At 41.0% G+C, this 22,652-nt stretch overlaps 1 protein-coding gene across 2 annotated transcripts in view; it reads left to right on the top strand.

Annotated features, from left to right (window-relative positions):
- arhgef10 (Rho guanine nucleotide exchange factor (GEF) 10) overlaps positions 1–22,652 on the top strand; it is a 278,827-nt gene that overhangs the window by 19,144 nt on the left and 237,031 nt on the right. For both annotated transcript variants that reach the window (XM_072560748.1, XM_072560758.1), the window contains exon 2: positions 15,535–15,642. In XM_072560748.1, the coding sequence (XP_072416849.1) occupies positions 15,606–15,642 (37 nt within the window). In that variant the 5' untranslated portion in view covers positions 15,535–15,605. The remainder of the gene's footprint in view (positions 1–15,534; positions 15,643–22,652) is intronic.

Genomic DNA, 22,652 nt, shown 5'->3' with positions numbered 1-22,652 from the left:
AAGCAGTGATAATATACTCCAAGTTACAATCAAAAAATATTAAGGGCCCCCCGCCCTCATATTCCTGATGCTTCATTCATGCAATTCCTTCATTTATCCTCAATGGCTTCTCATATTCTTGATGCCCCTTATGCATATCCATCCACCCTTACTTAGCTCTGATGCATTTATTGTCAAAAAATGATATGTGTCCATTCACCTGGTAGTTTCCCTGTGTAGAATGAATGGATCCTGTAACAAGTACTAAAGCAGGAAAAGTAAGCATGTGACATATACTTATATGTGTAAATAAATATTGTACAGTTGTCAAAATAGATGCAAGAGAAAGCTGACAGTTGGGCAATAGCTGTTTTGACTGAATATTAGATCCCTGAACTCTCAGCTCAGCATTGTTTGGTCATTTTTTTGGAGATTCCTATCCCCAATTTGGAGCCAACCAGGTTGGGACTAAAGGGTGCAGACTGGAAATCAGCACCAGGCTGCACTCTTTTCCTACTGTGATGTATGTTGGAAAGCTGGAAATGGAGTCAGGAATCCTGGAAAAATGGCTACCCACCAACCAAAACAGTCTCCCTGATTCTGTCAAAATCTGGCCCATAGTGAAGCAAGACTACATTCGTTTAAGTCACTATCAATCGTGTCAGGAAGTGACTATAATTCTGATAATCTGGCATCAAATGTAAAGAGAGAGAGAGGGAGTTAATGTTTTGAATCTGGTATGACCTTTCTTACTTTAAAATCAGCTGTAACTGAAATGTGACTTTTAGCTGTAGTCTAGTAAGTTGATTGAAGGAATAGCTAACTAAGTAGGATGTGGCACATGATACTTGTGATACCTGGGACCTTGAACATTTTGTCTATATTGTGCAGTTCAAAATTCGGTAAAGAGGATTCTGCTTGGGTGCATTACTAGCAATCCTATTTAAGTTTGGGGAAGAAGTAATGTAGAATGTCTGACATTACATCCATCTGCCCCCATACCCCACCCAACCCCAGGTACAATGCTAAAACTTCTGACCATGAGCTCAGGAATAGACTGTGGAAAATGCATTAAGCTAGAGCTCCACTCAAGAACCACACAAGAACGAAAAAAAAAGACTGTAAAATGTAACAGGAGAGTTGACGTTTCGAGCATAAGCTCTTCATCAGGAATTGGTGCGGGAGGGGTGGGTGGTGGTGTAAGAGGGCTGAGAGAGAAATGGAAGGGGTGTGGTGTTGCAAAGGGACTGAAAGATAAATGGGCAGATGGGGGTGGTGCAAGGGAGCTGAGAGATAAACGGGAGGGAGGTGGGGCTTGGGGGGCAGGGAGCTGGGAATGTGATAGGTAGATGAAGGTGGGGGGGTGATGGTGATAAGTTGGAGCGGATGGGCGGGAAGGGAGATGGATAGGTAGGACAATTCGAGAGGGCGGTGTCAAGTTAGAGGATTGGATCTGTGATAAGGTGGGGGGAGAGGAGATCAGGAACCAGGTGAAATCAACATTGATTCCGTGTGGTTGGAGGGTCCCAAGGCATTTTCCTCTAGGCATCAAGTGGCTAGAGTTTGGCAGTGGAAGATGCCAAGGACTTGCATGTCCTTGGCGTAGTGGGAGGGGGAGTTGAAGTGTTGGATAGGGTAACCACAATGAGAGGGTGGAACTTTGCCACCGTTAGGACTGTGCAGTCATTACTCTTACTTATACTATGATGGACAGATACATCTCCGGCAGGCAGATTGATGAGAGTGCGGTCAAATGTTTTTATCCTCCCTGGTGGCTTCCTCACCACTTGCCATAGACCCATTCCAGCCACTGTATCCCAGTAATGGGCATTTGAAGTATCCCACCCAGAAAATCTTGTCTAATGAGGACAGGGTCCCTCAAATGCCAGCTCTTGAATCTGCTACTCGTGCTCAAGAGTTTATGGGAAAACAAAAAAAACTCTAGAAACCTCCTTGGATCTTGGTCCTTAGTTTGTCACTGAGACCTACTTAGATAGCTGATTAAAACTAGAAATGTTCTAATACTCTGCTGGTTTTTGGTTACAGTGGATCATATGAAACATTTTGCCAAGCTGGGTTCTGACTGTCAGAAAGGTGTGGTGCTAAAATAAATTAATCTCATAAAGAATGCGTAGTATGAGGCTGAGTATTCCTAATTGGCAATATTAAATAACAGTTGAGAACAAGTATAGGTCTGAAACGGGGAAGGAAACTTTCTCAATCTTTGTAGACCGCAGAGGATGTTCTGACAGAAGAGACAATGGGGGCTGGATGATGAGGTGAAAGGTCGTTGGAATTTATATGAACTTCTAGTGGATCGGCGTTTCAATGCTGTTTTACTTTGATTAATCATTTTTAAAGTGTGACCCCTCCAAGTATTCAACAAGCCACAGTAAAATTACATTTATGAAGTTATCCATGCCTCATTCTTTTCCCAAATGCCCATCGTCTGATATTTAAAGGATTTTGAATTCTATCTTTATTTGAATAATTGAATTGATCTTACTCCGGTTCAGCAAATCTTTTCATTCACCTGCCAGATCAGAATTCACTAAAATATTTCAAGGCCTTTTCATGTTACTGGAAATTATATTCCCCAGAGGGTTATCCTAAGACATTTTAAAATGGTTCTAAATGTATTGATATTTAGAAGTCAGCATTTACGTGTCAGGAGCCACCCAGGAAGTACATTTTTTCATCTTGCAGTGACTCTCCAAAGATTAGTAGCTCAACCTCTGCACATTCAAGAATTTTTCTCAGCGTGTCGAGGGCCAGCTGCAGCCTGAACAGCGGATTCTTGGCTATTACATCTGGTTTTATTTTATGTAGCCTGGTTTTATCTTGCTACCCTGAGTTGGGAACTGTAACAGCAACCAATCAACTCTTAAGAGTTTCAGGACAATATTTTAGAAAATCTTTGAATCTACACTCCAGCAGGTTAAGCATATGGAGTACAGAAGCTGCACCACTGGCAAGTAATTCAGAACAGCAAGTAATTTGGATGGCACTCCGATCTAAACAAATGGAGACCAATCCTAGCTTTTCCTTCAAATCTGAAGTCATGAATTCACTTTAGGATATGGCTCCTTTGGAGTAATTCAGTGTTGACTGTGCAGCCTTCAAGTCCACTGTTCCTGTCCAAGTGGTAGAAATGTGTGAAACTATGATGGCTTGATTTCTTTTCCTTACAAACTCATTGTAGTTTGAAAACCTCAAGCCCAGTCTGATTAAGCTCACATGACTGTACCATTAAAGTCTTTACTGCGCTGTTAGAATCTTAGAAAGTACAGCACAATAGATCATTCAATTATTCCTGAACTGAGACTAGTGGGTGGTGAGGGAACTGACTGGAAATGTACCTGCCCTTGTTCTTGCAAATCAAACTCTGGCAAGTGCACCTGTCTGTGACAGTATTGGTGAGACTGATTTTCGCAGTCCTGAGTTTTCACTGGGGACATGTCCATTGTTTTATGTTGCATCACCACCATTGCTGAATAGGATAGATTCAGAATAGATCAAAATAAATCAAGCATGACGTGGGGTGAGCTATCAGTATCAGCAAAATATATAAGGTCATGATGCACCATAACTTTTGATCTATCATTGCCATAAATCCAGGAGGGTGATGTTGGTTCACTGAGGCATGCAGCAGACCATGCTAGGATTATTCTAGAGTCAGGCTTAAGCAGTTGCATAACCAATCGATCAGATTAAAGCATTCCTGCCACATCTAATCGCAAGTGATCTGAACATTCCAGAAACTAATGGAAGGAGGAGGCTCTGTGAACATCTCCATTTGTAATAATGATAGAGACCAGCATGTGACTATAGAAGATAAAGCTAAATGCTTTCATCCAGAATTGAATTATCCATCACTGCCTTCTCTTGTGGTTGTCATCACAGAAGTCAGAATTCAGTCAATTTGATTCACTTCATGTAATAACAAGCGATGGTTGAGCACTGGATACAGCAATGGCTTTGCACCCTGTCAACATTCCAGTTATAGTGCGGAAGATGTGCTCCAAACTTTGCTGTACCTCAAGCCAAGCTGTTCCATTACATTTACAGCATTGCCATTTACCTAATAAAGAGGAAAATTTCCCAAGCATGTCCTGCCTTCAAAAAAGGAAAACTTCAATCTGAACAATTACCATTCTATCAACATTTGTTCAATCATCAGAAGAGTGATGCAAGAGATCTTTGAAACATAAAGCACACTTCACATCGTTTAGCAGATTATTGGTAACCCAGTCTGGATTTTGCAAGGATAACTCTGTTCCAGATCACTTTACAGCTTTGGTCAAGAAAGCTGAATTCCTGGAATGAGTGACTGACCTTGATATCAAGGAGTGTTAGTAATATTGAAGTTGATGGGAATTGGGGAATAATTTCATCCCAGCCACAGGGCATCACCTTCGAAATTAATGCCCTAATTGGGAAATAAATTGCGTTTTAGAAATGATGTTTCTCCATCATTGGATCAAATAGGGGAATGTTTACTGATAATCGCACACCTTGAGCACATCAACTCCTTGCTGTTTGATAATGATGCAATTTGAGTAACTCAGATAAGTGGCAAAGAATGTTGGTGCCATATTAGTGCTGGGTAATGTTTATCTCCAATAAGGAAAACAAACCACACTTACTTGTTGTTCAACAGCATTACCATAGCCTAATTTCCCATCATCAACATCTTGGGAGGTTACCATTGACTGGAAGATTAACTGGACAGCCATATAAATACTTTCCTGAAGGAACAAGTCAGATGCTGAGTATTTCGTGGTGGGTGACTGCCTTCTGACTCCTTGGAATCTTTCATAAGATACAAATCCGACATATGAGGCATAAATGAAAGCCACATCAGAGCCATGACTTGGAAGTGCCAGTATTTGACTGGGGTGAACAAAGTTAAATATCACACAACACCAGTTTATCGTCTAACAGGTTTATTTGAAATCATTAGCTTTCGGATCACCGCTCCTTCATCAGGTGGTCAGCTTACCTCCACAACCACCTGATGAAGGAACAGTGCTCCAAAAGCTAGTGCTTCCAAATGAACCTGTTGGACTATAACCTGGTGTTGTGTAACATCAGAGACAGCACGCTTGAAGCTTGATACCATCCTGAGCAAAACAATTTGGTCCTTCCACCACTGGCACAAAGTGATTGCCGTGTGTACTATCTACAAGATGCAGTGTGGTGACTTGCCCGGGGTCCTCGACAGCAGCTAGCAAGCCTTTGAATTCTGCCATCTGGGAGCACCACCAACTCCATCTCCTCCAAGTTGTCTCTGGGTCAAAACCCAGCATTTCTCTGCCTAACAAAACAATGTGAGGTAATCTTCTTCATGTGGACTTGGAACACTTCAAGGAGGCAGCTCACCACCACTTTCTGAAGAGCCATTTGCACCTTAATGATTGGTCTTTTAAAATAAAACATGGCCCTTGTGTTTGCTGTGTACATGCAAGCATGTACCTTTTTGTACCAGGTGTTTCATTTCATCCTGTTGAAATCAGGGTGACCTACATTGTAACCTTTTTGCTGTCTTTCACTTGACAAATGAATTCCTCCCAGTGCCTCCATTCCAACTAGGAGTATGTGGGAAGCAGCTCTTATGAATTACTGAGGAAGAGAAATGTGTTTCCTTAAATCAAGCAAGATTAAACAAATTGCTGTGATACGAATAGAAAGCTGTCATATGAAAACTGTTCACTACAATGTAATCTTTTCGTAACTAATTTTTTAGTGTAAGGTGTTCAGTCTACATTGTTTCACAATCATCTTATCCATCTTGTCTGTTGATGGCTTGGTTTGATTGTCTTGTAGGCTGTGGAAATAGAGAACCTCCATGTGACTATTGAAATCTTAAAGGAACGTTTCCTTCTGAAGTGCTATAATTCTTAAGAGTGCAGCTATTTCTAATTGTTTTAACTAAGCCCCTTTCCATGAGACACAAAATAGCTTAATAGTTACTTGATTCAACATTCTTAGATTTGGATCTATATGTAGTGCCCAGGAGCACAACTGCATCAAAGATAACTGTAACTCAAATTGAACATATTGGATAGTGGTCATTTAGGACAACTGATGCTAAATTTGCAAGATTCCTATGTGCCTCTGCTCAATTCAGCCAAAAAAATGTGAATTCATTCCACCACCCTTTGAAGCAGCCCAGATATATGTGATTGAGGGGGGAAATATTGGTAATATCACAAAGCAAGCAAAATTAAGCTTTGAACTGAAGTGAAAAACACTATAGTTCCAGAAGACCACAGAGCTGCCCTCTCACTAGAGAGAGATGACTTGTGGTGAATTTGACATGATGGTCACTACGTCTCACATGAGGGCTGAGTTGAGAAGGTGGTGTCTTCATGGTGACCTCAGCCAGTACAGGAACTGAACCTGTGTTGTTGGTGTTACTCTGCATCACAAACTTATATCCACTCTCTGAGTTAGCTGACCCCACATCACAATGATATTTAAGGAAAGCTGCCATTTAAAATACTTCTATACAAAGAAATCTGCAAATCTTACCATGAAAATTTCCTCTCCCTGGGAGTAACTGTGGTTGTAGCTATAATTTCTGCTATGTAGTCACAAAATTTCCAGATGATTCTGGAATATTTATCAAAATTCCCCTCTTCACAATGAGCATCACTCCGTAAAGAAAGATCAGTCTTAATTAAATTTAGATGAATTGTGTCAACTAATTAACCTTGCATCTCAGCACTTTTTAGCCCATAAAAGCAAGCATGTTATATGAATAGAATTTGGCCCTCTTTTTGTTGTGTGTTGGCATTTTGACAAGGATGGAGTTGTTGATTCTACATGATACACTTTCTTAGTACGATGGAACAGATTCTTCTTCACCCTCCTGTTTAATGGAATCCAAATGGACATAAAGGCTCACCTAGCTCACTACTCTGACTCTGTGACCCTTGGTGTCCTGCTTATGCTCTAATAATGATGGGAGATACTTTGATAGGTGAAATGTTAACCTGATATCCTCCTGACTTGGCTGATTTAAATTATACTGTTTCCTGCAAGCCAGGTTAAAATCCCCTCCTATTGCTTCATATGAGCTTCTGTTATATGTGCTTGTGAAATGATGTTCCTTGAAAATGGTACCTAGTTTTATGCTTTAATATGTTTTCTAAACTTAGCAAATTTTGTCAAATCATTTGGAAGAGTAAATCAGGGCAGGATTTATACACTTATAAGGTAAGATCCTGGGAAGTGTTGCTGAGTAAAGAGACCTTGGATTGCAGGTTCATAGTTCATTGAAAGTGGAATCGTAGATAGGATAGTGAAGAAGGCATTTGGTATGCTTTCCTTTATTGGTCAGAGTATTGAGTATAGGAGTTGGGAAGTCATGTTGCAGCTGTTCAGGACATTGGTTAGGCCACTTTTGGAAAATTACATTCAATTTTGGTCTTAGTCCTGTAGGAAGGATGCTGTGAAACTTGAAAGGGTTCAGAAAAGATTTACAAGGATATTGCTACGGTTGGAGGGTTTGAGCTATAGAAAGAGACTGAATAGGCTGGGGGTGTTTTCCCTGGAGCATTGAGGATGAGGCGTGACCTTATGGAGGTTTATAAAATCATGAGGGGCATGGATAGGTAAGTAGATAAGGTCTCTTCTCTGGGCTGGGGGAGTCCAGAACTAGAGGGCATAGGTTTAGGGTGAGAGGGGAAAGGTTTAAAAGGGACCTAAGGGTTAACCTTTTCATGCAGAGGATGGTGCTTGCATGGAATGTGTTGCCAGAGGAACTGGTGGATGCTGGTAAAATTACAACCTATATCCATCCAGATGCCTTGTAAATGAATAGGAGGGATTATGGGCCAAATGCTGTCAAATGGGACTCTATTAATTTAGGATATCTGGTTGGCTGAGTTGGAACAAAGTTTCTGTTTCCATGCTGTACATCTCTGACTCTGTGTTCATACACACAGATCAATTATGGTTATGTTGCATTCCATCATTATGACAGAGTTTTAATAAACTTCCATTCATGTAGCGGAATAAAATAGTGCTCTTGGGAAACATTCCCTTGTGCATAGCAGCTTCTTGTTTTTTTTGTGTGTTTCCAAACAACATTTGTTAATTGTAGCATCTGCACTGTACTTTGAACAGCCCTCATGTCCGTTAGTAAAATATTGATTAATATAGTGTTAAAATTATAACAACATTGTGGTTGCTGATACCTTCTAAATTATTAAATGGAAGTAATGCTTGAGAAATTTTAAAAATCCCCTCATGGAAACATCAACATCTGTAGAAAAAGGTAGAATTACAAAGTTGCAGCTAATATATAAATTATGCAAAATTACATGCGCTGCTGGAGGTAGAAGTCCAGTTTTGACCTGCCCAACCTTGGCTATCTGCCAGCAGGGGGAGGTTCAATGCATCTACATTTGCTACTTGGCTTCCTGGATGGTGATCCAACTTATAATTATATGCACTTAGTGTTAGAGTCCATCTTTGAATTTGGCCTGAAGTTATGGATTGCACTGTCTTTTCCCCTTTAATTATACCAGCAGGGGTTTGTGATCTGTTATAATTACAAATTAACCTCTGTAAAGGTATTGGTGGAACTTCCTGACTCTAAATCTGACCTGGATTAGTGGTGCTGGAAGAGCACAGCAGTTCAGGCAGCATCCAACGAGCAGCGAAATCAATGTTTCGGGCAAAAGCCCTTCATCAGGAATAAAGGCAGTAAGCCTGAAGCATGGAGAGATAAGCTAGAGGAGGGTGGGGGTGGGGAGAGAGTAGCATAGAGTACAATGGGTGAGTGGGGGAGGAGATGAAGGTGATAGGTCAAGGAGGAGAGGGTGGAGTGGATAGGTGGAAAAGAAAATAGGCAGGTCGGACAAGTCAAGGAGACAGTAACTGAGCTGGAAGTTTGAAACTAGGATGAGGTGGGGGAAGGGGAAATGAGGAAGCTGTTGAAGTCCACATTGATGCCCTGGGGTTGAAGTGTTCCGAGGCGGAAGATGAGGCGTTCTTCCTCCAGGCGTCTGGTGGTGAGGGAGCGGCGGTGAAGGAGGCCCAGGACCTCCATGTCCTCGGCAGAGTGGGAGGGGGAGTTGAAATGTTGGGCCATGGGGCGGTTTGGTTGATTGGTGCGGGTGTCTCGGAGAAACGTTGATTTCGCTGCTCGTTGGATGCTGCCTGAACTGCTGTGCTCTTCCAGCACCACTAATCCAGTATTTGGTTTTCAGCATCTGCAGTCATTGTTTTTACCTTCTAAATCTGACCTGCCCAATCTTGACATTTTCACTGGCTGGTATCAACAATAATCCTATCTCTAATAGTAACCTAATGGTTTGGCAGCAGGAACATCCATGCATTGCCAGAAAAAACTTGGAAAATTAATTAGAAATGCCCCTGGAAGCCTCACCAGAGATCAATATCTTCAGTGCTCATTTAATTGGAATCTATTCCTCCCGTCCCTTTATTGTAGCCTGATCTAAGGCAGATTTGAATCACTGGCATATGTACAAGCCTGTGTTTAAACATGCTTCAGAAAAGATTGCAACTGATGAATCAGTTGTTCACCTTTCAGAAATCTATCTAAGGTGCGGCCAGATTTTATGATTGACATCCTCTGAGTCATCATTATGTTTAAAATATTTTGTTAAATAAAGATGCTGTGAGTGTTGAATGAACTGAGATCTGGCAAGTAGTATTTTTTTATCCATCTGTACAATACTCACTTTTCCATTACTCCATGATAGAACAATGAACATGTTTAATCAGCAATTGGACTACAAATGGCTTATATTTTACCTGTAGACTATCCATAAAAAGATTTAAGGGACACTTGAGTTGCTCATTGGTTCTGAATTTTCAAACTATTTAGTTTTCAGTTCAGTTATAATATTAGAGTCAAATACTTGTGTAAAAATTTGTCTTTTGTTTTTGGCTGAAAATATCAAGCCATATTTTCAAAGTGTCCTTTAGCAATCAAAACTAAAAATCGCACAACACTAGGTTATAGTACAACAGGTTTATTTGGAAGTACTAGCTTTTGGAGTGCTACTCCTTCATCAGATAGCTGTGAAGCAGGATTATAAGACACATAATTTATCACAAAATATATCAGTGTCATGCAACTGAAATGATATATTGAACAAACCTAGATTGCTGTGAAGTCTCCCATTTTTTAGAATGGGTTGCAGGTTTCAGTTCATTAATATGTAAATCCCAGAACTTCTTTTAAGTCACATTCTTGAGATAATCTCAGGTTTTACTAAACAAAAAGTGACATATCAGCTCAGACAATACATTAAAGGTGTGAGGTTAGAGCTTGTCTGCATCCCAATCTTGAGTCAGACTGGTTCTGTTTCCAAAGTAGGAATTCATAAATTATTACATGGAGGGATGACCTTATAGAGGTTTAATAAAATCATGAGGGGCATGGATAGGATAAATAGACAAGGTCTTTTCCGTGGGGTGGGGGAGTCCAAAACGAGAGGCCATAGGTTTAGGGTGAGATGGGAAAAATATAAAAGGGACCCAAGAGGCAACTTTTTCATGCAGAGGGTGGTGCGTGTATGGAATGAGCTGCCAGAGGAAGTGGTGGATGCAAAAGCATCTGAATGGGTATATGAATAGGAAAGGTTTAGAGGGATATGGGCCAAGTGCTGGCAAATGGGAGTAGATTAGATTGGGATATCTGATCGGCATGGACGAGTTGGACCAAAGGGTCTGCTTCTGTGCTGTACATCTCTATGACTCTATGATTGACTGCCTGCAGATTGTGTGCTTTTTCAGCAAAATAGCACGTATCTGCAAATGCAAATTCACCCCATAGACTTATTTGTGTGTCTGTGTGCATGAGAGAGAGTGAGAAGTGTGTGTGTGTGTGTGTGTAGAGCGTGGAGTATAAGCCTTTGAGAGTATGTGGGTGTGAGTGCGCACAGTGTATGAGAGAGGGTCTGCTTGAGTGTGCGACTGTGTGTGTCTAGTGCTGTGGGGGTCACATGTCGTGTGACATGAACCCAAAGTCCCAGTTAAGGCCATCCTCATGGGTATCAAACTTGGCTATCAACACAGATAAAACATCCCCACACCTCAACCACATCACTGACAATGATATTTTGGAATGTAAATTCCCTTATTTAGCACAAAGTGAACTCTGTACCCAGAATAGTGCTGCTGAATGCTGCAGGAAGTGGGAACTGTCTGCCCGTTAGAACAAGCAGCTCAGCAGAAGCCCATGGAGATTAAATGGTAGACAGTGAGGTCAACCACACCAAACTGAGTTCTGGTCCAGTTTCAAGTGCTGAATACTGAAAAGCTTGATAACTTTCACTACTGGAACCTCACAATAGATCTGACAGTTATGTAACTTAACATGTTCCAGAAAAATAAGCTGCCTTGGCTTCTTATCAAACTCTGAAGGAGGTGAATCTTTCTCTTCCCCAACCCCCAGCCAGCAGTTTGAAATATTCAAATTACTTAGGAAGCATTTCTGAATTGACTTCAGACAACAGTTTTCACATTGTCCTGACCCAGACAGAATTTTGAAACGTGATCAATCAAGCTTAAAGAACAGTAACAGCCTGTTGAGACCAACTGCAATTCCCATTCCACACAATAGATACCACCACATCCTCTTCATCTCACCCTATCAATCCTGCTGCTCTTTGCTATCTTATGCTTACCTAGCTTGCCCTTATATGCATTCATGCTCGTCACATCTCTTTATATGTAGCATGTTCTACATTCAAAGGATGTCCATGCTGAATTCTCTGTTTTTTTTAAGTTTATGGTCAAGTTTTGGATTTCCCCACAGGGAAGAATATTTTGGCATTCTCTATCCCATTATATCCTTTCGGTCTCTTGAAAAACTCCATCAAGTGACCTTTCAGTCTCCTCTATTCTAGACAAAGGTCCGGTCTGTTCAGTCTTAATTGTTGTATCTTCTTATTTCTGGTATGATGCCTAACTAAATTTGCATCTCCTCTATTCCTTTTTATTATGTGGAGACCAAAGCTATGCAATGTATACAAAGGGTAGCCCTATCAAGGTTTAATGCAGTTCATTATAGCTTCTTGCTTTTGAACTCTCTCCCCCCACAACTCAATCCAATGTTTAATTTGATTTTTTAAAAAATTATTTAACTAAACTGTTTCACTATGTTCAGTACTTCACAGCATACTTCAGTTTTCCATGCTAGTTAGATGCTTTTACCTAAACAAGAAACATGCTTGTGGTTGTTGGAGGTCAGTCATCTCAGCTTCAGAATATTTTTGCTGGATTCCTTAGGGTAGTATCCCAGGCCCAGACATCTTCAGCTGCTTCATCAATGACCTTCCTCCCTTTCACATAAGGGCTGAATAAATGTAGGTGCTCGCTGATGATTGGCACTGAACATGGTATAATCATAACTCTTCAGGTACATCAGCAATCCATATCCAAAGCAGCAAGATCCAGACAATATCTAGGTTTAGACTGACAACGAGCAAGTAACATTTATTTTTATTCATCCATAGGATGAGGGCACACTAACTGGGCCAGCATTTATTGTCCATTCCTAATTGCCCACAGAACAGTTAAGAGTCAACCACATTGTTGTCGGTCTGGAGTCACATGTAAGCCATGAAAAAAAAACTCGAAGGAGGCTGGTATCCCATTACCTTTTATTTATGCATAGAAAGTACTTAACACTGATCCAGCTTTCTCTGAGCCAGCTCTGAATCTCAGGATGTCACTTCTGTTTGTATCTTTCAACCAGGGCTCCCTAATTGGACCAGATTAATAGCCCCACTTACAGAACTCATATTCTGTGAGGTCCACCAGGCTGACCTCATTGCAATCACAACAGGCGAGACTAAGTAAGGATGGCAGTTCCTTTCACTAAGGACATTAATGAGCCAGATTTTTTTTCCCAACAATCAACAGTGGATTCATGGTCATTAGACTCTTAATTCCATTTTGTTATTGCAATAAAATTCCAATGTCTGCCATGGTGGGATTCTACCCTGTGTCCCCACAACATTATCTGGGTTTCTGATTAACAGTTCGGTGATAATACCATTAGGCCAAAGTCTCCCCGTTTGACCCACATGTGCTAGGCCATGACCATCTCTAGCAAGAGAGAATATATGCATCATTTCTTGGCATCCCTTATCACCACTAAATTCCCCACTATCAACATTCCGTGAGTTACCAATGATCAGAAACTGACCAAGTATATAAGTACTGTGGCTCCAAAAGCAGGGCAGAGGCTGGGAATCTGCAGTTGGTAATTTAGATTAGATTACTTAGTGTGGAAACAGGCCCTTCGGCCCAACAAGTCCACACCGCCCCGCCGAAGCGTAACCCACCCATACCCCTACATCTATATCTATATCTACATCTACCCCTTACCTAACACTATGGGCAATTTAGCATGGCCAATTCACCTGACCTGCACATCTTTGGACTGTGGGAGGAAACCGGAGCACCCGGAGGAGACCCACGCAGACACGGGGAGAACGTGCAAACTCCACACAGTCAGTCGCCTGAGGCGGGAATTGAACCCGGGTCTCCAGCGCTGCGAGGCAGCAGTGCTAACCACCGTGCCGCCCACAAATTTACCTCCTAATTCCTCAAAACCTGCCAACAGGATACATAGCACACATCAGTAGCATGATGGAGTACTCCCCACTTGTTGGGGATGACTGCAGCCCCAACAACACTCAAGAAGCTTGACTCCATCCAGAATAAAGCAGCCCCCATGTTTGACATTGCACCACAAACATTCTCTCGTTCCACCAACAATGCTCAGTTGCAGCAATGTGTACCATCAACAAGATGCACTGCGGAAGCTCAGCAAAGCTCCTTAGATATCACTTGCCAGCCTAACTTGGAAGCATATATCATTCAGTGTTGCTGGGTCAAAATCCTGGAATTCCCTTCCTCTCAGTATTGAGAGTGTACCTACAGCAAAAGAAATACAGCAGTTCAAGGAGGCAGCTCACCTTCATTTTCTCAAGGGCATCTAAGAGTGGATCGTAAGTGCTGGCCAAGCCAGTGATGCCTACATTCTGTGAATTAATACAAAACAATTATTCTATCCCTCCTATTAAAATGTACCACCGCTTCCTTGTCTACATTTAAAATAATTTGTCAATGAAATGTCCATTCTGCAAGTTTAGTATTATCCTCTATTAATTTACTGATTTATAGAGTCATAGGGATGTACAGCATGGAAACAGACCCTTCAGTCTAACCTGTCCATGCCGACCAGATATCCCAACCCAATCTAGTCCCACCTGCCAGCACCCGGCCCATATCCCTCCAAACCCTTCCTATTCATATACCCATCCAAATGCCTTTTAAATGTTGCAATTGTACCAGCCTCCACCAGTTCCTCTGGCAGCTCATTCCATACACGTACCACCCTCGGTGTGAAAAAGTTGCCTCTTACGTCTCTTATATCTTTCCCCTCTCACCCTAAACCTATGACCTCTATTTCTGGACTCCCCGACCCCAGGTAAAAGACTTTGTCTATTTATCCTTTCCATGACCCTCATAATTTTGTAAACTTTTCTTCATTTATGTTAACCAGAACCATCAATTTGATTTAGCAATAGTGTGTTTAGTTAAGGAGCAGTAGGCTGTCATCTGACAATTAATTTCATCATGTATGAACTGTTACCTGTCTAAACCTGTAACAACTATTTACAATTTTAAAATATTCATAGCCTCAAGGCTACAGTAAATTTGCATGAAATCAGTTTAGTAAATGCTTACCTCTGGTTGTAAGAAATTAACATTTGTATGGGGTATTCACAATTTCACCACGAAACAGAACATTCTGGAAATTCTGAGACAAGGGCAGATAGTAAAAATCACACCTGGAAGTCACCACCTCAATGAAGATTCACAGTGAAAACTCACAGCAAGAGTCATACCAGACTGTTGTGTGGAAACCCAAGAAGAGCCAAGAGAAGATCTGCTCTGACCTACAAGACCCACCTTCATGAAAGAAAGTCAACCCTATGTCTGAGAAGAAGATGATCCCAACAGTCCAGGTCAAACACATGGATCATTGCGAATATATTCTTTCTCAGAGAGTAAATGTTTATTGGAACTTAGGAAATGTTCACATTGTGTTTTTAATAAGGAAAGTTTGTTAATAAAATTGAGTTGAACTGCAATCAGAATTCTCACCACCAAAAGCACTTGGGTAATGTGTTTTTAATATGTAAAATGGTCAAAGGTTTCAAAGCATGGGCAACAATGTGTTCAGGCAGATAGCTTTTTGGGTGTAGATCTGTATGTCAGTTGTTTTTCTTTGAAAAAAGCATTTGTTACGATCTGTTTTAACTAAAAGTTGTGAATACATGGATAGACATACCCCATGAATTGACTGGATATTGAGCTTGATTTTACTATTTTTGTTGCCATTGAGTGATTTTGAAACCATGTCTGTACAAGAGAGCTTCTATATTTATGGAGGAAATGCAAACTATAAAGATGTCAAACTCCTCTTTGGTGACTTTCAGAAAGCCTTCCTTTTTAGAATTCCACTGTAACTAATGATATTCCTTCTTCATTCAGAGGAATGAGCTCTATCAAGGGATGTACTGCAAACTCCAATGAGAACTTACCCTCGATGAAATCCACACAGTATGGATCAGGATGAATTTCCACCCCCTCCTCCTGAAGGTAAAAACTATGAACACCTTTAAATTGCACCTTCTATGAAAAATAACATTAAATATCATGAAATGTGCATGAATGACTCGTGTGCAATGCTTTTGGGCATTACACAATTACATAATAGATGAAACTGGGCCTAAATGGAGGTGGTGAATTTTCACATATTTCAGGAATGTACAAGCCTTGGGCATTTCTCGCATTTTTTAAATAACACATTTTTAAAAATATCAATTGTGATTTGTTTGTGAAATTACTCCACTCCTTTATTGCTGGACAGTTAAGAATGGCGAAAGCAATTGAGTCTACCTAAATTTGCCTGTCCTCTGACCTTTATGCTCTCCCCACTCATTGTCACATCAAATCCCATCTGAAATGGTTTGACAGTTTATTGCCTTCTCTATTTTAAAGTCAAGTTGAATCCACTTATTCCGATACTGGAATTTAAATTGAATGCATGTTAAATGTTTAAAATTGAATTGATAAGTTAAGGCTTTCTACAAAGCAACTCGCCTTAAATGAACATTCTGATCATGAGGTGGAATAGTGTTTAACGTTATCCCTGAAATTTCACTCATGAATACATTCATTGATATTTTCTGTGTTGTGATGTGTTTACCAAATGGAAAATGTCACTTTAGTGACTGTTGTCTGTTATTGTGAACTGGATGTTATACCAGGGGTTGCATTTTTAACTTGTATGATGGTCTATAATGCAGATTTTCATGAGTTTTTGAGTGAATGGAGTGTACATAATGTAGCTATTTGGTGTGTAACATTGTGAGGGTATCTTTCCTTTTCCCACAGAGAAGAACATCTTTGTGTTAAACAGCATGTCAGAGCTTATTGCCTCCTAATAACCAGTTAAAATTACTTTCTTCTGGGCTGGTGTAGCGATGCTGAATCAAAGTTGCACTTTTAGCAATATTATTGTGAGCACGAGCATCCTGACTGGTATGTCCATCTGTCTTCTATCCTTATTTGGCAATTTAGTTGAAGGTATTTTGCTACTAATTTTATCCAGTTGCTGCACTGGACTGTGGGAATGTTATCTCTAACTGTGTGATCAGAACTGACATTTCATGTCATACTTTATTTAGTTGGATTAGCTGGATGTGCTCCATATGAATTTGCTCTTCTAAGTCATCTGTCATATCTATAATCATCAGGACAAATCAAATCTGTGCATTTACCACCACAGCAGTTTGTTCCCATTTAACAGAAAAGTGATGGAAGAATGCATTAACCGTATTATCTAGTGACACTGTCTTATCAATAGGCTTCTTATCAATGTTCAGTTGGTTTCAGAATGGACCAGTTAGTTCTAAATTTCATTACAACCTTGATTTAAATACGAAGAGAGAACTGAGTTGCAGTGGAAAGGGAACAGTGATTGCCTTTTAATTCAAAAGAATATTTGCCTAAGTGTGGCATCAAGAGGCCCTCCAATATTTAAAGTCAGAGGGGGTGTTTTGCTATCCAGAATTATACCTGGCACAAAGGAAGCTGATTGGAGTTGCACAAGCCACTCATCCTAGATGTAAGACATTGCTGTCAGAAGTTTCTCAGGGTAGTGTTTAAATCCCTAACATCTTTAATCACAGTATGTCATCCGTGACTTTCCTTCCAGTGTAAGATACAAATGTTCAGCATGATTTGGAATTTCTCAGCTAAGAATTAAACATTCACTCTTTCCACCTTGCGCACATTGGCAGCAGAGTGTACCAAATGCAAGGTGCACTGCAGCGAATTGCCAAGCCTCCTTCAACAACACCTTTTCAGATTTGTGCCTTGTACAAGCCAGGAAGCCTAACTGCAGGACATGTGGGAATTCCACCATCTCCAAATTACCTCACCAGATCAGCACCAGTTTGACAGCACAGAAACAAGTATTTGGCCCAACTGATTCATGTCATCACAAATACTGCTTAGGAACCTCCTCTCATCATTCTTCATGTCACCTGATTGGCTTATCCTTGGATTCCTTTCTCCCTCATGCTTTTCTAGCTTTAGTTAAATGCATATGTTGTCCTCATCTTCTCCTTTGGGAGAGAAATTTCTCCTGAATTCTTTGTTATATGAGTTAATGATGATCTTATAGTTACAATGCTCTTGGATCCCACCACTATCCACAAGTGACTATTTTCTTCTAGTTTAACTGTCTCAAACCTTTTGATTACCTTGAGACAACTCAGATACTTCCTTACAAAAAAGACCTCCAGTCACAAAATCATAGAATCATACAGCATGGAAACAGATCCTTCGGCCCAACTCATCCGAGCCGACCAGACATCCTAATCTGACATAGTCCCATTTTCCAGCTTTTGTCCCATATCCCTCTAAACCCTTCCCATTCATATACCCATCCAGATGCTTTTTAAATGTTGAAATTGTACTCACTTCTACTCCTTTGGCAGCATGTTCCATACATGCACTACCCTCTGCGTCAAAGAAGTTACCACTAAGGTTTAAATCTTTCCCCTCTTACCTTAAACCATCTAGTTTTGGACCCCCTTACTCTGAGGAAAAGACCTTGGTTATTCACTCTATCCATGCCTCTCGTGATTTTCTAAACCTATACAAGGTCACCCCTCCAATGCTCCAGGGGAAAAAGCCTTAATCTTGTAAATCTTTTCTGATACCTCTCAAGTTTAACAATATCTTTATCATAGAAGGGTGATCAGAATTGTACGCAGTATTTTAAAAGCGACCTCACTAACGTCCTGAACAGCCACAACACGACCTCCTAACTCCTATACTCAGTGTTTTGACCAATGAAGGCAAGCTTGCCAAACACCACCTTCACCACTCAACTTTCAATTCCACTCTCAAGGAACTATGCACTTGCAATCCTAGGTCTCTTGGTTTGGTAACACTTCCCAGGGCCCTATCATTAACTGTATGAAGTCCCACCCAAGTTTGCCTTAGGAAAACCTTACGTTTATCTAAATTATCTCCATCTGTCACTCCTTGGCCCATTGACCCATCAGATCAAGATACTGTTGTACTCTGAGATAATCTTCTTCACTGTCCACTACACCACCTATTTTGGTGTCATCTGCAAACATTCTAATCATAGCTCCTATAATGTGTACCTCCATCGCCTGGATCAGAGGTCAGGAGAGAACCATAACCCCACAATAACCCTCATAAAATTATTTCTAGTTTGTATGTATAATCTCATCTGCTGCTGAGTTATTGTTTGATTCCTAGCAAACCTAAGTTGACAATTTTCTGATACTACTTAGTTTTCATTTACAGTATGTACAGATACATCTGCTGGAACCAGTGGCATTTATACATTATCTTCATTTAATTTTCAACAGGGAAGACAATATCATAACAGTGGAATATTATAATATGAGTATGTAGACAGATACAATGAAGTAAAATGACTAATTCTGATCGGGGGGAGAGAAGCAAACCACGCTGTTTTTTCTGTGTTTCAGACTGTTTCTTCATTGATAAATCATATTTGGTATCCTATTGCAAAAGGCACCGATATTGTTGAAAATTTGTCAGCTTTGCATGTAATCATAGTTGGTAAGTGCAAAGCGAAATAAGAACCTGTCATGTTTTCTATGGACAAAGCTTTTAGAAGCCACTAAACAGATGCTTTTTTTCCCCTCCTTAATTTTAGGAGTACCACCATAAACTTTAGGGTCCTTACACTTTTTATACTAAAATCCCCTAATGCAGTAAAGCCAGTGAACAAAACAAATTTTTCTCTTCTTTGCCATTATTACTCAGTACTGTGTTAAGTTTTTAGCATTAAATATAAGAAAGGAAAAGCAGTACAATTGTATTTGCCTGCGTGGTGAAGAATAATTTCACCATTCTTTGTCTAGTAAGCAAAAAAGTATCGAGCCTTTAATACCCTTTGAAGATTACACAATTAACTCCATCATTGTTGATGGTTTTAATGCTCAGTTTGATTTAAAGCTCGATTGGACAAAAATGGCACCAAGTGATATGTAGACCATATCTGTGTTCTGCAGTATACCACTCAGTAAGATTCAGGAAGGAATGTTTTTAATCGAATAGCACTCATCATGCAAGTGCATTTTGCTATTCTAGCGCAAAGCCAGTTGCAAACAATTGCTATTCAAGTGCTCGTCAATGAATGTTTCACCAGGAACAGGGTGTGCTATTGTAAAGAAATCCTTGCTTCCATAAGAACCAAACATTACTTTGACCCTGAAGCAATTTGGTGCAGCAGGGAGAACAATGAACCCAGTTCATCATTATGGTACACTCGAGAAATAATTTGATGGTTTTCCAAAAACACCTGGCTGAAATAAATGGTTTGGCAGGCCAGTTATTTGAGGCTACCACAGGATAAAGAGCATAATTAATTTTTGTAATGAAAGATCATTACATCTAGTTTCCTTTTTAAAACCAAATGAGGGGGGATTGAAAGGCTTCAGTCAATTCTACTCATTTGATCACAAGGTTTTGTTTTGCATAAGGATAAAGTTTCCAATTTTAGTATGTTTAAATGTTAAGATTACAAGAACTTGTCAAACAGATTTTCTTGAGTTTAAAAAGTAATGGTTGGCGGGATTCAAGATGGCGGTGATCTAACCAGTCTGCCCTGCTGAACTCCACATCACATTCCAGGCAGAGTGGTGCTTTCACCCTCCCCTTACTAGCTAATTCTGCTAAAAATCAGCAGTGTAAACTCCCCAGATTCTCTGAATATCATTTTGAATGTTCAGGGAAGATGAGTAAAGGAAAGGTGCTGCGTGGCTTGCAACACACAGGGCACTCCCCTGCAGCAATTGACGCGGCTGCAGCACCGACTCCCACTGAGGCTTCTTTGAACCTAATTGAGCAGCAGAGTTTGGACTCTGAGTTCGTCAAACTCCGAGAGAAGATTGATTCAGCACTGGAGGAGTCCCGGACCAGACTCGAACCGATCTTGGCTGTGCTACAAAGGATATGAGCAGAAGATTGAACATCTCAGGACAGCGTGTGGAGGGTTTTGAGCAGCTAACTGTGGCATTGGAGACCAAGGTGGAGTCCTCAGCAGGGTGGTTTCAGGAGCTGGAAACACAGGTGTGGGCCTTGATCGAGCAGGTTGACCACCTCAAGAAACGAGAAAAAAGAAAAAAAATCCGATTATCGGGTTGCTGGAGGGAGAGGAAGGAGATCAGCTGGCCAGCTTCCTGGAGCAATGGCTCCCGCAGCTCCTAGGGCTGGAAGCTGAATCGGGCCGGGTGTGAGTTGAGCGGGCTCACTGGATCGTGGGTGCACAGGACTGGATCGGACCAGTGCCCCCGCCTGGTCCTAACACTATTTCAGTGTTATGGAGATAAACAAATGGTTATGGAAGCTTCCAGAAAGCTGGGGAAAGATCCACAGGCCCAGATCTACACGGGGTCGAAAATCATGTTTTTTTTCAGGATTTTTCTGGTGTAGTGATCAGAAAGAGGAAATCTTATGATGAAGCAAGGAAGAGGCTGAGAGACTTGAACATTCAATATTCTGTAAGGCAGTGTTGCGCTTCAGCCATGGAGGGTCCGAGCATAATTTTGATTCAGCAGAGAAGGCAAAGGAATTCCTAGATACTTGAAAATAGACTGATTGGGTCAAATACTATGGACAACGGTGTTTCCTTAGTTCTCTCTGTTGTTTACTTCGTGTGCCTGACTTTATTCCTTTAATATGTGGAGTTGTTTCTTCTTTCCCATTTCTTTCCCATTTATCTCCTTTTTCCTGCTTAGGAGTCGTCATTTCTTTTATTGATAACAAGTGGGATTGATGTATGGGTGGGATGGGTTGGATACCCACTTTTAATTTCCCTCTGTATAAAATATGTTTTCTCTTTGTTTTGCCTGGGTTTGTGGCATGGCTTCAGCCAGAAGGAGCCATGGAGGTGTTAGTGAGTAGGGTGAGTTCCCCCTGTATGCAAGGGGGAAAGTCTCCAGTCTCTTGTCTTTTGTTTATTTTAGGAGTAGGTATTAGAAGTTTTGCTTTGGTCGTGTTTGTAATTGTATTTTTTAAGATACTATGAATTGTTTCTTGTCTACATTATGAGTAGGGTTCTTCCTCACCGGCCGGGGGGGGGAGGGGGGGGGGGGGGGTCACTGTCTGCTTTAGTTGGTTATGGCTGACTGTTCATTAAGATGGTGCACCTGGAACATAAAGGGGAGTCACTCACTAGTTAAAAGAAAGAAAATGCTCTCGAGTCTCAGGAAGGAGAAGGTCGATGTTGCTGTGCTGGAAGAAACTCACTTAGATGATAAGGAGCATTAAAGTTATGGAGGCTTCAGCTGGATGTTCTTGTCTTTTAATTCCAAAAGCAGAGAAGTGGCTATACTAATACAGAAGAATCTACCATTCCAGTTGATAGGCCAAGTTAGGGACGAGCATGGGCCATCCTCAAAGTCCTAATACACAGGAAGAAGTACGGCATTTTGAATGTCTGTTGCCCCCCAGCACATCCCCTCAAATTTTTAACTGATGCACATTCCAGGCTGATGGCCCTTTGGTGTGTGCCACACAATTATAGGGGGGAGACTTCAGCTGTCTTATGAATCCTGAGGTGGATAGGATGCCAAGGGGCCTTTCAGGCATCTCCCTGCAATCCAAACAGTTGGTGAACCTATGTGGGGAGTTGGGATTAATGGATGTGTCAAAATGTCTTCACCCTAACAGAAGGGATTTTACTTTCTTCTCCAACCCACACAAGTGCTACACAAGGATATTTTTTGCCCCGCCGATTTTTTTGGATTTGGCACGAACCTGTAAGATTGTGAATATCGCCATTTCAGACCATGCAGCAGTGTACTTGGAGGTTACAATTGGGGTAATGGAGCAGATATGTGGCATTGGCACATGGATCCTTTTCTCTTGAAACGCAGTAAGTTAATTGAGTATTTTGCAATGGGGTTTAAGACTTTCTGCGATATTAATTCGGGTACGGCCAGTAACCATCGGTGCTCTGGGAGACCGCCAAGGCCTGTTCAAGGGGTATAATTATTTCATACTCAGCGACCCAGAAGAGGCAGAAGGGA

This window comes from Chiloscyllium punctatum, chromosome 3 (assembly GCF_047496795.1).
Source record: "Chiloscyllium punctatum isolate Juve2018m chromosome 3, sChiPun1.3, whole genome shotgun sequence".
NCBI lineage: Eukaryota > Metazoa > Chordata > Chondrichthyes > Orectolobiformes > Hemiscylliidae > Chiloscyllium > Chiloscyllium punctatum.
Note: the sequence above shows the minus strand (reverse complement) of the source record. Positions and strands in the feature narration are given on the sequence as shown.